The 17027-nt window shown below is 47.1% G+C and overlaps 1 protein-coding gene across 2 annotated transcripts in view; it reads left to right on the forward strand.

The window, feature by feature from the left end:
- The first annotated feature begins 1690 nt into the window (after positions 1-1690).
- The window catches only part of LOC138786377 (coiled-coil domain-containing protein 80-like), a 33338-nt gene continuing 18001 nt past the window's right edge, over positions 1691-17027 (forward strand). The window contains exons 1-3 of one of the 2 annotated variants that reach the window (XM_069963364.1): positions 1691-1772; positions 1890-2019; positions 16814-16939. In XM_069963364.1, coding sequence (XP_069819465.1) covers positions 1977-2019; positions 16814-16939 — 169 coding nt within the window. In that variant the 5' untranslated portion in view covers positions 1691-1772; positions 1890-1976. The remainder of the gene's footprint in view (positions 1773-1889; positions 2020-16813; positions 16940-17027) is intronic. The other variant, XM_069963365.1, reaches the window with a different exon arrangement.

Here is a 17027-nt window from a genome sequence, read left to right on the forward strand (position 1 = left end):
CAATGGAGTACTTCAGCTTATGCTCTTTGCTCCACTGCAGACAAATACTGGCTTTGGAGTGTCCTGAGTAGTTCTGATCCCAGGTGTAGGCAAGGTTGAACCCAGGTGACTCCACCCCTGGGTTTAGCAGTGCTTAGTAGTTTCTCTCACAAACTCTAACTAAACTGTATCTCTCGCTCTCCAACAACTGACAAAAGACCCTCCCACTAGGAAATAACCTTCCTAAATAGAAGTGACCATGACTAACCTCCTTTGGGTGTGGAAAATGCTAGAAGAAGGGAAGTGTAAACTTGTGATAGGCAAAGACAGTGTGTGGCACCCAAGCTAGTGATTGGTAAACAGAAAACCTTTTCCCTTCTTGCAGCTGTGCCAACAAACAGGGGAGAGTAACATTTTGGTGATGATGCGAAAAGGCACCCATCATCCCAGAGTTTGACACCTGACATAGTTACCTTTGGACAAGTGAAATAAGACTTAGTGGCAAACCTGTACTGGGACACTACATACTCCCCCACTTGAAAGAAGCCGACCACATCGTAACACCAGGCAAAAGTAACAAGGAAAGGTTAGACACAGGACCATGGTAAACCTTTGATAAGGCATCATAAGAACAACAGTAAATAACAATATAAATATACACAAAGGCATTAAAATATATATAAAACGTTAGCAAAGTGTCATAGGCAATGGTAAGATTGCCCATAGTGCATTAAGTTTGTAAAGTGGAATAACTAGGCAATGGTGAGATAGTAAAACGTTTGGTAATCTGGAACAACAGGAAGGAAATGTGCTATGAGAGTTTCTGATAGCAACATATATACAAGGCCAAAGTCCATTAGTCCATGGCTTAAACTACAATGAACAAAATCGACTTAAGAAGGCAAACATCTAAGCAGACAAAGAGGTAGAATTTAATTTACTCCCTGTATTGGGCAGGCAGTTGACCTTTTGTGCTACCCTCAGATCGCCTCAGCATAGGTTCCGCTGGAACTGGATCTGGAACCAGGTAGCTGGGACTTACTGGAGCAGGATAGGGCGAGTAGTGATCTTGGCTGCATTGAGGGGTGGAAGGGACTGAGGGTGGAACAGGGAAAACTGAGGAATAGCCGTAATCTTCAGGCCCAAGAGTGCATCCCCAATTGTAGGAAGTCTAGGAACATCTTCAGTCACTGGAGTGTAGGCAGGGTCTTGAGAGGGTAGTGGCAGCTCTTCACTGGAGCAAAGCTTGAGCAGATTGCAATGAATGAAGAAGGGAGTTCTACTCTGTGTCTGGTTTTCCTACACCTCATCAGCTCAGTAGGGATTGCTGTAATCACCTAGGGTTCTTCCTCTCAAAGAAAGTCCAGTTTGCCAGCGTGGTAATTGTTTTTCAACCAGACCTGATCACCGACCCTGAGTGGTTGAGCATTGGGCGGCTGGTTATGCTCTTCTTCTTGTCTTCTGCAGGCCTCCTCCATCCCTGCGTCCACATTCTCTTGTGCTTCCTGGATTCTTCGCTGGTGCTCCTTTACCCAATCAGTTTGAGGTAGCGGGTTGATAGTATCAAGTACCTGGATTCCTAATGCATGGTCTTTAGGACATCAATTCTTTGGGCGGAAAATGGATCCATGGCAGAAAACTCAGCATGTTCCTCTGTGTGAACAACATAGTGGAAATCCCATTGAACCCAATGAGATGTTCGCAGCCTAAAGCCAAATAAATAGACCTCCAGTTTAAGCTGATCTCTCCATCCATATATTTTGCGGCACCAACTTGTTGTTTATGTATCTAAGGTAAAGTGACTCCAGCGATGTTCCTTCCGGCACCGGCTCAGAATCATTTGAAGATCTTACTTCTTCCTTCTTTATATTTTTTATCTTATTTCCTTTGTTGGTAACTTCTGCTTCTAGAACAACTTCCTGTGCTTACTGCCTCTGCAATCCTCACTATAAGGTGATTCTAGGAACGGTGAAGACGTCGTACGAGGGGCTGAAGAGATGAGGAGCCCCTACACCCTGATTCTTCTAGTCTTCCTCCTGGGTAAGTCTATGATCAGCCATCAACCTCTCATGTGCCCTTACTGCAGAGTGACCGCCCCTGCCCACACTGCCATCTATATCCAGTATCAGGGGGTCCAATCAACTTACCCCATAAATCTGTATCTGTGGTGTGGGGGTAGCTTGGGGTTACCCCACCAATCAGTGTCTGTGTAGAGGGGGTAGCTTGGGGTTACCCCACCAATCAGTGTCTGTGTAGGGAGGGCAGGTACGGGTGACCCCACCAATCAGTGTCTGTGTAAGGAGGGCAGGTACAGGTGACCCCACCAATCAGTGTCTGTGTAGAGGGGGTAGGTACGGGTGACCCCACCAATCAGTGTCTGTGCAGTGTATTCCCCCCACCCCCCACCGGCCTCCTGTAGATCCTGGTCCCGCTCAGAAATCTAGCCAGTCAGTGAGTGAAGTGGGACATCTCTGCAGACCGGTGGGGTTCTGTCAGTAGTGGCACGGTGTTGCAGGGACACAGGGACGCCCCCTGCCCCCCTGTCCTGGACTTTTACATGTCACCAGAGTACCCCTTTAATATCTTTATCAGTACAAACCATAGCAGTATAGCCCTGACCTTACAGGAATAACACAGGAAGTGGCTGTAACCCGCTCCGCTGCCGCTCACACCCTTATACTGAGATGGTATCAGACTTCCTTACAGCACAGACACCACAGATTTGGCGTTAATATTTGCCTATTGAAACCTAATTTATATATATATATATATTTTATTATTATTATTTTTTTTTGTGACTTTAAAGGGGTACTGACTAGATATGAGTGAATTCGATTCAATTGAATATTGCGGTATTTGAAAGATTCAAATTCAATCGAGTAGTGTGACGAATACGCAGGAAACATTCGGAAGCCCTCCCATCGCAGTTGGCACTTTTTTTAATCCAATCACCATGCAGGGAGGCCGTGAGGGAGAGATCTTGGAGCAGGGAGAGATCTTGGAGCAGGGAGAGATCTTGGAGCAGGGAGAGATCTTGGAGCAGGGAGAGATCGGTGTTAGTAGGGAGAGATCTTGGAGCAGGGAGAGATCGGTGTTAGTAGGTTTGGTCAGGCAGGATTACTACAGAACCCAGAAGTCCTTCTCAGGGCGAAGATCCAGCGAAAAAGTCATCTCTGAATCCAAACTTCTCAGTGCTAAGAAATAGATAATATAACAGCAGCATCAGGTGTATTCATCCCAGTATCCTGTGTGTACAGTGACCTATAGTGTCCCTGGTGTAGCCCACTAAGGGCACCTGATATATACTGTTCCAGTAGCCCAGTAAGGGCACCTGATATATACTGTTCCAGTAGCCCACTAAGGGCACCTGATATATACTGTTCCAGTAGCCCACTGAGGGCACCTGATATATACTGTTCCAGTAGCCCAGTAAGGACACCTGATATATACTGTTCCAGTAGCCCAGTAAGGGCACCTGATATATACTGTTCCAGTAGCCCAGTAAGGACACCTGATATATGCTGTTCCAGTAGCCCAGTAAGGGCACCTGATATATACTGTTCCAGTAGCCCAGTAAGGGCACCTGATATATACTGTTCCAGTAGCCCAGTAAGGGCACCTGATATATACTGTTCCAGTAGCCCAGTAAGGGCACCTGATATACACTGTTTCAGTAGCCCAGTAAGGGCACCTGATATATACTGTTCCAGTAGCCCAGTAAGGGCACCTGATATATACTGTTCCTGTAGCCCAGTAAGGACACCTGATATATACTGTTCCAGTAGCCCACTAAGGACACCTGATATATACTGTTCCAGTAGCCCACTAAGGGCACCTGATATATACTGTTCCAGTAGCCCACTAACGGCACCTGATATATACTGTTCCAGTAGCCCACTAAGGACACCTGATATATACTGTTCCAGTAGCCCACTAAGGGTACCTGATATATACTGTTCCAGAAGCCCACTAAGGGCACCTGATATATACTGTTCCAGTAGCCCAGTAAGGGCACCTGATATATACTGTTCCAGTAGCCCACTAAGGACACCTGATATATACTGTTCCAGTAGCCCAGTAAGGGCACCTGATATATACTGCTCCAATAGCCCACTAAGGACACCTGATATATACTGTTCCAGTAGCCCAGTAAGGGCACCTGATATATATTGTTCCAGTAGCCCAGTAATGGCACCTGATATATACTGTTCCAGTAGCCCACTAAGGACACCTGATATATACTGTTCCAGTAGCCCACTAAGGGTACCTGATATATACTGTTCCAGAAGCCCACTAAGGGCACCTGATATATACTGTTCCAGTAGCCCAGTAAGGGCACCTGATATATACTGTTCCAGTAGCCCACTAAGGACACCTGATATATACTGTTCCAGTAGCCCAGTAAGGGCACCTGATATATACTGCTCCAATAGCCCACTAAGGACACCTGATATATACTGTTCCAGTAGCCCAGTAAGGGCACCTGATATATATTGTTCCAGTAGCCCAGTAATGGCACCTGATATATACTGTTCCAGTAGCCCACTAAGGGCACCTGATATATACTGTTCCAGTAGCCCAGTAATGGCACCTGATATATACTGTTCCAGTAGCCCACTAAGGACACCTGATATATACTGTTCCTGTAGCCCACTAAGGGCACCTGATATATACTGTTCCAGTAGCCCAGTAAGGGCACCTGATATATACTGTTCCAGTAGCCCAGTAAGGGCACCTGATATACACTGTTCCAGTAGCCCAGTAAGGGCACCTGATATATACTGTTCCAGTAGCCCAGTAAGGGCACCTGATATACACTGTTTCAGTAGCCCAGTAAGGGCACCTGATATACACTGTTCCAGTAGCCCAGTAAGGGCACCTGATATATACTGTTCCAGTAGCCCACTAAGGGCAACTGATATATACTGTTCCAGTAGCCCAGTAAGGGCACCTGATATACACTGTTCCAGTAGCCCAGTAAGGGCACCTGATATATACTGTTCCAGTAGCCAGTAAGGGCACCTGATATATACTGTTCCAGTAGCCCAGTAAGGGCACCTGATATATACTGTTCCAGTAGCCCAGTAAGGGCACCTGATATATACTGTTCCAGTAGCCCAGTAAGGGCACCTGATATATACTGTTCCAGTAGCCCAGTAATGGCACCTGATATATACTGTTCCAGTAGCCCAGTAAGGGCACCTGATATATACTGTTCCAGTAGCCCAGTAAGGGCACCTGATATACACTGTTTCAGTAGCCCAGTAAGGGCACCTGATATATACTGTTCCAGTAGCCCACTAAGGGCACCTGATATATACTGTTCCAGTAGCCCAGTAAGGGCACCTGATATACACTGTTCCAGTAGCCCACTAAGGGCACCTGATATATACTGTTCCAGTAGCCCAGTAAGGGCACCTGATATATACTGTTCCAGTAGCCCAGTAAGGGCACCTGATATATACTGTTCCAGTAGCCCAGTAAGGGCACCTGATATATACTGTTCCTGTAGCCCAGTAAGGACACCTGATATATACTGTTCCAGTAGCCCACTAAGGACACCTGATATATACTGTTCCAGTAGCCCAGTAAGGGCACCTGATATACACTGTTCCAGTAGCCCACTAAGGGCACCTGATATATACTGTTCCAGTAGCCCACTAATGGCACCTGATATATACTGTTCCAGTAGCCCACTAAGGGCACCTGATATATACTGTTCCAGTAGCCCACTAACGGCACCTGATATATACTGTTCCAGTAGCCCACTAAGGACACCTGATATATACTGTTCCAGTAGCCCACTAAGGGTACCTGATATATACTGTTCCAGAAGCCCACTAAGGGCACCTGATATATACTGTTCCAGTAGCCCAGTAAGGGCACCTGATATATACTGTTCCAGTAGCCCACTAAGGACACCTGATATATACTGTTCCAGTAGCCCAGTAAGGGCACCTGATATATACTGCTCCAATAGCCCACTAAGGACACCTGATATATACTGTTCCAGTAGCCCAGTAAGGGCACCTGATATATATTGTTCCAGTAGCCCACTAAGGACACCTGATATATACTGTTCCAGTAGCCCAGTAATGGGACCTGATATATACTGTTCCAGTAGCCCACTAAGGACACCTGATATATACTGTTCCTGTAGCCCACTAAGGGCACCTGATATATACTGTTCCAGTAGCCCAGTAAGGGCACCTGATATATACTGTTCCAGTAGCCCACTAAGGGCACCTGATATATACTGTTCCAGTAGCCCACTAAGGGCACCTGATATATACTGTTCCAGTAGCCCAGTAAGGGCATCTGATATACACTGTTCCAGTAGCCCAGTAAGGGCACCTGATATATACTGTTCCAGTAGCCCAGTAAGGGCACCTGATATACACTGTTTCAGTAGCCCAGTAAGGGCACCTGATATATACTGTTCCAGTAGCCCACTAAGGGCACCTGATATATACTGTTCCAGTAGCCCAGTACGGGCACCTGATATATACTGCTCCAGTAGCCCACTAAGGACACCTGATATATACTGTTCCAGTAGCCCAGTAAGGGCACCTGATATACACTGTTCCAGTAGCCCAGTAAGGGCACCTGATATATACTGTTCCAGTAGCCCAGTAAGGGCACCTGATATATACTGTTCCTGTAGCCCAGTAAGGACACCTGATATATACTGTTCCAGTAGCCCACTAAGGACACCTGATATATACTGTTCCAGTAGCCCAGTAAGGGCACCTGATATATACTGTTCCAGTAGCCCAGTAAGAGCACCTGATATATACTGTTCCAGTAGCCCACTAAGGGCACCTGATATATACTGTTCCTGTAGCCCACTAAGGGCACCTGATATATACTGTTCCAGTAGCCCACTAAGGGCACCTGATATATACTGTTCCAGTAGCCCACTAAGGACACCTGATATATACTGTTCCAGTAGCCCAGTAAGGGCACCTGATATACACTGTTCCAGTAGCCCAGTAAGGGCACCTGATATATACTGTTCCAGTAGCCCAGTAAGGGCACCTGATATAAACTGTTACAGTAGCCCAGTAAGGGCACCTGATATATACTGTTCCAGTAGCCCACTAAGGGCACCTGATATATACTGTTCCAGTAGCCCAGTACGGGCACCTGATATATACTGCTCCAGTAGCCCACTAAGGACACCTGATATATACTGTTCCAGTAGCCCAGTAAGGGCACCTGATATACACTGTTCCAGTAGCCCAGTAAGGGCACCTGATATATACTGTTCCAGTAGCCCAGTAAGGGCACCTGATATATACTGTTCCTGTAGCCCAGTAAGGACACCTGATATATACTGTTCCAGTAGCCCACTAAGGACACCTGATATATACTGTTCCAGTAGCCCAGTAAGGGCACCTGATATATACTGTTCCAGTAGCCCAGTAAGAGCACCTGATATATACTGTTCCAGTAGCCCACTAAGGGCACCTGATATATACTGTTCCTGTAGCCCACTAAGGGCACCTGATATATACTGTTCCAGTAGCCCACTAAGGGCACCTGATATATACTGTTCCAGTAGCCCACTAAGGACACCTGATATATACTGTTCCAGTAGCCCACTAAGGGCACCTGATATATACTGTTCCCGTAGCCCACTAAGGGCACCTGATATATACTGTTCCAGTAGCCCACTAAGGGCACCTGATATATACTGTTCCAGTAGCCCACTAAGGGCACCTGATATATACTGTTCCAGTAGCCAACTAAGGGCTCCTGATATATACTGTTCCAGTAGCCCACTAAGGGCACCTGATATATACTGTTCCAGTAGCCCACTAAGGACACCTGATATATACTGTTCCAGTAGCCCAGTAAGGGCACCTGATATATACTGTTCCAGTAGCCCACTAAGGGCACCTGATATATACTGTTCCAGTAGCCCAGTAAGGGCACCTGATATATACTGTTCCAGTAGCCCACTAAGGGCACCTGATATATACTGTTCCAGTAGCCCAGTAAGGGCACCTGATATATACTGTTCCAGTAGCCCACTAAGGGCACCTGATATATACTGTTCCAGTGACCCAGTAAGGACGCCTGATATATACTGTTCCAGTAGCCCACTAAGGGCACCTGATATATACTGTTCTTGTAGCCCAGTAAGGAGAAACTGATATATACTGTTCCAGTAGCCCAGTAAGGGCACCTGATATATACTGTTCTTGTAGCCCACTAAGGGCACCTGATATATACTGTTCTTGTAGCCCACTAAGGGCACCTGATATATACTGTTCCAGTAGCCCACTAAGGGTACCTGATATATACTGTTCCAGTAGCCCACTAACGGCCCCTGATATATACTGTTCCAGTAGCCCACTAAGGGCTCCTGATATATACTTTTCCAGTAGCCCAGTAAGGGCACCTGATATATACTGTTCCAGTAGCCCACTAAGGGCACCTGATATATACTGTTCCAGTAGCCCTTTAAGGGCACCTGATATATACTGTTCCAGTAGCCCAGTAAGGGCACCTGATATATACTGTTCCAGTAGCCCTGTAAGGGCACCTGATATATACTGTTCCAGTAGCCCACTAAGGGCACCTGATATATACTGTGACAGTAATCCACTAAGGGCACCTGATATATACTGTTCTTGTAGCCCACTAAGGGCACCTGATATATACTGTTCCAGTAGCCCTGTAAGGGCACCTGATATATACTGTTCCAGTAGCCCAGTAAGGGTACCTGATATATACTGTTCCAGTAGCCCACTAAGGGCACCTGATATATACTGTTCCTGTAGCCCAGTAAGGGCACCTGATATATACTGTTCCAGTAGCCCAGTAAGGGCCCCTGATATATATACTGTTCCAGTAGCCCAGTAAGGACACCTGATATATACTGTTCCAGTAGCCTACTAAGGGCACCTGATATATACTGTTCCAGTAGCCCAGTAAGGACACCTGATATATACTGTTCCAGTAGCCCAGTAAGGACACCTGATATATACTGTTCCAGTAGCCCACTAAGGGCACCTGATATATACTGTTCCAGTAGCCCAGTAAGGACACCTGATATATACTGTTCCAGTAGCCCACTAAGGACACCTGATATATACTCTTCCAGTAGCCCACTAAGGGCACCTGATATATACTGTTCCAGTAGCCCAGTAAGGGCACCTGATATATACTGTTCCAGTAGCCCACTAAGGACACCTGATATATACTGTTCCAGTAGCCCACTAAGGGCACCTGATATATACTGTTCCAGTAGCCCACTAAGGACACCTGATATATACTGTTCCAGTAGCCCAGTAAGGGCACCTGATATATACTGTTCCAGTAGCCCAGTAAGGGCACCTGATATATACTGTTCCAGTAGCCCAGTAAGGGCACCTGATATATACTGTTCCAGTAGCCCAGTAAGGGCACCTGATATATACTGTTCCAGTAGCCCACTAAGGACACCTGATATATATTGTTCCTGTAGCCCAGTAAGGGCACCTGATATATACTGTTTCAGTAGCCCACTAAGGACACCTTATATATACTGTTCCAGTAGCCCAGTAAGGGCACCTGATATATACTGTTCCTGTAGCCCAGTAAGGGCACCTGATATATACTGTTCCAGTAGCCCAGTAAGGGCACCTGATATATACTGTTCCAGTAGCCAACTAAGGGCACCTGATATATACTGTTCCTGTAACCCAGTAATGGCACCTGATATATACTGTTCCAGTAGCCCACTAAGGACACGTTATACATACTGTTCCAGTAGCCCACTAAGGGCACCTGATATATACTGTTCCCGCAGCCCACTAAGGGCACCTGATATATACTGTTCCAGTAGCCCACTAAGGGCACCTGATATATACTGTTCCTGTAGCCCAGTAAGGGCACCTGATATATACTGTTCCAGTAGCCCACTAAGGGCACCTGATATATATTGTTCCAGTAGCCCACTAAGGGCCCCTGATATATACTGTTCCTGTAGCCCAGTAAGGGCACCTGATATATACTGTTCCAGTAGCCCACTAAGGGCACCTGATATATACTGTTCCAGTAGCCCAGTAAGGGCACCTGATATATACTGTTCCTGTAGCCCAGTAAGGGCACCTGATATATACTGTTCCAGTAGCCAACTAAGGGCCCCTGATATATACTGTTCCAGCAGCCCACTAAGGGCACCTGATATATACTGTCCCAGTAGCCCAGTAAGGGCACCTGATATATATTGTTCCAGTAGCCCAGTAAGGGCACCTGATATATACTGTTCCAGCAGCCCACTAAGGGCACCTGATATATACTGTTCCAGTAGCCCACTAAGGGCACCTGATATATACTGTTCCAGTAGCCCACTAAGAGCACCTGATATATACTGTTCCAGTAGCATTTGTACAGCATAATGCATGATACGCACGAATAACATGACGCTCTGCGGACACACATTGGAATCATGTATGTAATGCTGCGCAAGAAATACGAAGGAAATGTGTAAACATTGCTGTAAACGTTCCTAAAGCGTTTGCAAATATTTTTGCGGAGAGTGGCATTATACTGGGATTTTGGGGTGTGTGGTGCACCCCATCATGCTCCCCCTGATGTCCCAGTGTCAGTCCGGAGGTGTTGGCATCGTTTAGGGAGGTTTCATGTGGGACTTGGTGACCTCCAAGTGGTGGAATTTGGATTTCCAAGTGGGGAGAATTTTTTCCCCATAGACTATAATGGGATCGAATATTCGTTCGAATAGTCGAATCTCGGTGCCTATTCGATTCGAATTCTCGAAAGTCGATTATTTCACTTCTCGCTCATCTCTAGTACTGACTATCCCTCTGGCCTTGCTATATTACATCCGTTAGATACTTGTATATGCTCAGCTTTTTGTCTGGTCCTCCGTATCTCACCCGGGAGGTTTTATATTGAGATGATAAGTTACTTGGGGGTGCACTGGGCCCAGTGTCCTGGAGATTGGCGGTTATATTGTGGTAAGTGACCCTCCTGGCCACTATCTTTGTCTCGTATAAACACAACAGGAATAGCCGCTTCTCCGGTCACAATCAGCTTAACATGTCTTTGCCCATCTACAAATCCTGCACCGCCACCTCCTCCTCCTCGCTGTTTCTGGTTACATTCTGATGCTTCTCCCATATCACCATGTGCACCATATGGGCGGAGAGGGGGCAGGGAGGGGGGCAGGGAGGGAGGCGGGAGGGGACCAGCATTGCATGAGGCTAGGGGGCAGGGAGGGGTCCAGCATTGCATGCTGGGAGAGAGCAGGGAGGGGGCCGGCATTGCACGTAGGGAGAGGGCCAGCAATGCATGCAGTAAGTGGGTCCAGCATTGCATGGAGGCTGGAGGCTGGAGGCTGGGGGCTGGGGGGGGGGGGGGGGGGTCTGTTGGTGTAATAGGGCCTTAATCCAGATTTCTATAGAGAAACATGACCGGTCAGATGGATCCAGATCTCTGTGCAGAAACATGACCGGTCAGATGGATCCAGATCTCTGTGGGGAAACATGACCGGTCAGATGGATCCAGATCTCTGTGGGGAAACATGACCGGTCAGATGGATCCAGATCTGCCTGGAGAAACATGGCCAGTCAGATGGATCCAGATCTGTGTGGAGAAACATGGCCGTTCAGATGGATCCAGATCTCTGTGGAGAAACATGGCCGGTCAGATGGATCCAGATCTCTGTGCAGAAACATGGCCGGTCAGATGAATCCAGATCTCTGTGCAGAAACATGACCGGTCAGATGGATCCAGATCTCTGTGGAGAAACATGGCCGGTCAGATGGATCCAGATCTCTGTGCAGAAACATGACTGGTCAGATGGATCCAGATCTGTGTGGAGAAACATGGCCGGTCAGATGAATCCAGATCTCTGTGCAGAAACATGACCGGTCAGATGGATCCAGATCTGTGTGGAGAAACATGACTGGTCAGATGGCTCCAGATCTCTGTGGAGAAACATGACCGGTCAGATGGATCCAGATCTGCCTGGAGAAACATGGCCGGTCAGATGGATTCAGATCTGTGTGGAGAAACATGGCCGTTCAGATGGATCCAGATCTCTGTGGAGAAACATGACCGGTCAGATGGATCCAGATCTGTGTGGAGAAACATGACCGGTCAGATGGATCCAGATCTCTGTGGAGAAACATGGCCGGTCAGATGGATCCAGATTTCTGTGGAGAAAAATGGCCGGGGGGATGGATCCAAATCTGTTACTTGTCTTTACACCCCTCGCAAAAGCCTGTACTTCAAAGTAGTAGTGGTGATGAAGTAGTACCTAAGTTTTACCACTAGATGTCGCTAGTATGTATATTGTATGCTTAAGTATTGCACAGCTGTGGGTAACTAAAGGGTTATTGTTTCTGTGATTTGTGCACCAATGAGAGCTCTTTCTCTTCTCTACCTATCTTCTCACCCAGTCTTTTGGTAGTCTTATGAAGTCTTATGGTAATCTTATGTTGGTCTTATGGTGATCTTATGGTAATCTTGTGGTAATCTTGTGGTAATCTTATGAAGAGCGTTTTCCGTATGTTTTATTCTCCATGTTGTATGATATATATTTTTGTGGCTATAACTACATGTAAATGCAATCATTTTGAATTGATAGAACTGTGCGTCAAGTCTTCAGCCGCGTGGATACGAGGAGCTGGTAGTTGTAGCTTAGACAAGACCTCTCGGTTGTGTCAGGAATTGGGCTCAAAGGGAGATTGTTAGAGCTCGAGCCGTGTGCCCGGCTCCTGGCTCTGCTGCACCGCGGCCGGGCTTGCGTAGACGCTGACGGCTTCCTTGGTAACCACTCAGGCAATGGCGTCCCTAGCAGCCGGCCTGCTTCTGTATAGCGCTGTGTTGCTTTCCTTTGATGGGGTTTCATCACCCCCGCCCAATCAGCATAATGTTTGTTTTATGTGTTGATTAACAGCTGACGCACCAGTCAGCTGTCACTGTGTGGGCCGGACCCGGAACCTCAGCCCCAATCAGCTGGGATTCCAGACGCCATAAGTATCTTCCCCTCTGCCTCAGTCCTGCGATAGTGGCTAGGTTACTAGTGTATCTTGGCTATGTGACTAGCCTCTTGGACTCTCTATTGTACTGCGCTGCTTGTGTGTTACTGACCCGGACCTCTGACTTTGCCATTGTGTGTGTCTGTCTTGTATTGTTCAGTGTTGCACGTAGCTGAGTACAGGGCTTTGCCGTACGGTTGTCCATCGCCATTTAGGGCATTTAGGTGCTTGCTGATAGCCTGGAGATGTATAGGATCCACCCTGGACAGTTTGGTGCCCCACCTGCACAGAAGGTTTAAAGGGGTTCTCCAGCGCTACAAAAACATGGCCACTTTTCCCCCTCTCTTGTCTCCAGACTGGTTGGGGTTTCAAACTCAGTTCCATTGAAGTAAATGGAGCTTAATTGCAAACCGCACCTGAACTGGAGACAAGAGAGGGGGAAAAGTGGCCATGTTTTTTAGCGCTGGATAACCCCTTTAACCCAAGTGTAAATGTGTGTAGGTGCAGGTGTGCAAGAATAGGCCAACACTTGGGAAAATGGAACAGTTTACTGGCAAAAAATTAGTGCAATACGTTAGGGCTTGGAAACAATCCAGTTCAGTACAATACAGGACTTAAAGTTGCTCAGGTCCTTGCGGTTGAGGTAGAGAAAAGGTGCTGGTAAGAGAAGGTTTAGCAAAGGAGAGAGTAGAAGAGAGAGGGTGCCTGAAGGACCTTGTCCAATTAGACATGTACTCTGCCTGGAACAGTTTTGGGTTGGAGAGGATACATAGAGAGAACACTCATACTCTCGTTTAGAATGTGTATGCCCTTCTCCCCTACAGCTACGAACTACTCATGCTGTCAGAGTAGTACGAGCCCCAGGCCTAGTTATCTGGGCAAAGCCGATTCCCGAGACTTTCCAGTCGTCCTGCATTGCGCAGTGGAATACATAGATTTTCCGTAACTTTGTTCCACTGGGGTCATTTCCTGTGAGTGCTGAGGTAACTGCCCTTAACGTTTAGAGAGGTTCCTGGTGTGAACAAGGTGATCCCCTTCTCTCCCCTTGGTACTTTCTAGCACTGCATAGTTGGTGTGGCTTTGCATTGGGAGAATCTGTGGCTCTGGCTTAACTTCAGCAGCGACTTGGTTTTGGTTGCTTCCTCACACACTGACTTTACACAGACTGACTAACTCCTCCCACCAGGAACTAACTCCTTCCTACAGGGGTCTAACCAAACCTGCCTGTGATTGGTGGGGGGCTGTGTGTGCAAACCGAGAGATGACAGAGGATAGAACAGAAACTAGAGGGACAGCACCCGGCCTGGGAGTGGATGAAACAACACATGTGACACATAAAGAGTTAACCCTTTGTCTCCTTCAACCGTACATAGAAGTTAACATACACTTTAGTGACACCTAGTGGGGAAAACACTAACTGCAGTGGATCCTTCATCCCCAGCTGTGTGAACCCGATGGAGTTACCTTACTCAGGTGCAATAAAGACTTAGGGGCCCGTACTGGGTCACTACAGTATCATCCCCGGAAAATTCCAAGGACCTGACACTTCTCTGCATTTACATCTCCGCGATCCCTTGGCTCTGGATTCACTTTGGGGACGGGCTGCTGCGGTTACTACTATTCTCCAGTGACAGAGATGATAGATGGTGTGCTCTCAGTACAACACCTGAGGGTGAGCTGTATCCTTGCACTTTCTTATCGAGGTATCACTATCATGTTGGTTCATCCCCAGCGATGTATCACATTATGCTTATAGTTTCTCTCCTTCCTCAGCTCCGTGCAGACTCCTCTCCAGTGTCCCAGTACACGGATCCCCAGTATTGGACCTGGGTTGTTGTTAAGGGTTAATGCTTGTATCATATAGGTGTGGTACTCTTCTCTCTTGTCTATGTCGGAGGCGATGGATAAGTTATCTTATGTGTGACTAAGGGATAGTCTATCTGTACTTACCCCACCAACCTCCCCTCCCAGTAATGGAGACACCGACACCTTGTTGGAAGGAAAGGCCACAGCAGCCGCCCCTTTAATTTACTTTTCCAACATGAAAATAACTTAAAATAAAATAAAATAATTAAATAATAATTAAAAAACATACAAAGGTGGGAGGGGTTCCTGAAGACATCTTCCACTTTTACCATCTTCTTCTGCATCCTCCACTTGTCATGTGCTCCCTCCATTATCCCTGCGGGTCACTTGCTTTTTCGTGACACCTAATGGTAAAATTGTGTAATGACAGAATAAATATCAAGTGTATTATATTGCATCATTTGACCATATATGGTCAATAAGGTTCTAGAATGGGGGCGTGCCTGCTTAGCCATCAATCCCCTCTCAAGAAGAGAGGAGTCCTGTCTAGTCTGTAGTGTTATAGGGGAGGGCAGAGAGAATCAGGTTTCAGCAAGTAGTGGTCTATAGTGTTATGGAGGAGGACAAGCAATTACACAGCATTAGCGTATCTTTTATTCGCCTGCGCGTATATAAATAATGACTTATATACTACCGTGTATATTACTTAGAATCTGCAATCACTGGCACATGGCACAGCCAGACAGAAAGATCCATGGGAAAAAAAATGAATTAGCTCTAATAAGGACTGTTGGGTTCTTAAGGTTTTTTTCACAGATGACGCCCGGTCAATACAGGGTTAAGAAATGACTCCTTATAGTGTCAAAACGCTTGACTTAAGGTATTGCTGAGTCCCTTCGTCTATCCCCTACCGACCACTACCCCCCCACTAAAACCCCGTATACCACACACCCCCTCCCCCCTTTCGCCCATTAATTGAGGACACCTCCTTTAACGTTGGAAAAAATTGGCCATAACAGCCTCTTTATTAAAAGTGCTTCCAATAATTAACAAACATAAAAATAAATAACAATAATAACCATAACATTAGTTAACCCATTATGACTAGGGAGGTCTGGCAGAGCACCCTGCAGCAGCACCAGTATTCCTGGCTATCCCCCCAGCCGCACCGCGCCGACTCAGGGGCTGACAAATCTGTCATCTGGCACTGCACCATTTCCCATCCACAAGCCACCAAACAAGCGGGGAGTATCATCCCTCTTATGGGTCCCCATCCAAATTACCACCTTAACGTGCCCTGCAAGACCTCCCTACCGCAGGCTGCCATGACAAAGAAAGCAACCAAAGCCCACACCCGAACACCAAAAGCCTGTAATAGGGCGGGCGGGCGGGCTGAATCGGGTCCGGCAAGAACTGTAGCTCCACCTCTTCTTCCTCTTCTTATAACACCGCGTCCGTTGGTAAGTGACTCACCTAGCAACTCCCGCATTTTCTCCTCAAACCCCTCACCCCCTCCCAACTGGCTCACACTTAACCCCTTACTGCCCCACTTAACCCCTTAAACTACATTCCCAGCTAACCTAGTCATGCTGGGCCTCCGCTAGGTCTGCGCCTCCCGCTCCGTGCCCTTCCTGGATTCTGTCACCCTCCCTAAACTCACAATTTCACAATGTTCTAAGCCCTACTCGGTCCATTCTCCCTCCCTACACTGCCAATTTCACAACGTTCTAAGCCCTTCTCGGTCAGCTCTCCCTCCCTACACTGACAATTTCACAACGATCTAAGCCCTACTTGGTCAGCTCTCCCTCCCTACACTGACAATTTCACAACGATCTAAGCCCTACTTGGTCAGCTCTCCCTCCCTACACTGACAATTTCATCTATCTGTGCTCTGTCCCGGCCTCCTCCTCCCACACACAGCAGCCGTCCTTCCTCAGGGACAGTACTGGGGACACTGGCATCCCACCCACCATTCCATCTATGGTGGGGGGGGTCACCACAGTCTCTTACATGGAGTCTCTATCCTGCAGGGATCTGCACATCGGGCGCCAACAGGGGCAACAACAACAGGAGAGATGGAAACCATTCTCCCACCAATGATTGTAATAGGAATGATGATGATGATGATGATGAAGAACCTGATGATGATAATCAAGGTAATGCAGTAACTGTGATAGAACACGGAATCTCCAACCTATTCCATTCTCTCATCTTCTTACATATGGCACCAAGAAAAAAGAGGAA

Source organism: Dendropsophus ebraccatus, chromosome 3 (genome assembly GCF_027789765.1).
Source record: "Dendropsophus ebraccatus isolate aDenEbr1 chromosome 3, aDenEbr1.pat, whole genome shotgun sequence".
NCBI lineage: Eukaryota > Metazoa > Chordata > Amphibia > Anura > Hylidae > Dendropsophus > Dendropsophus ebraccatus.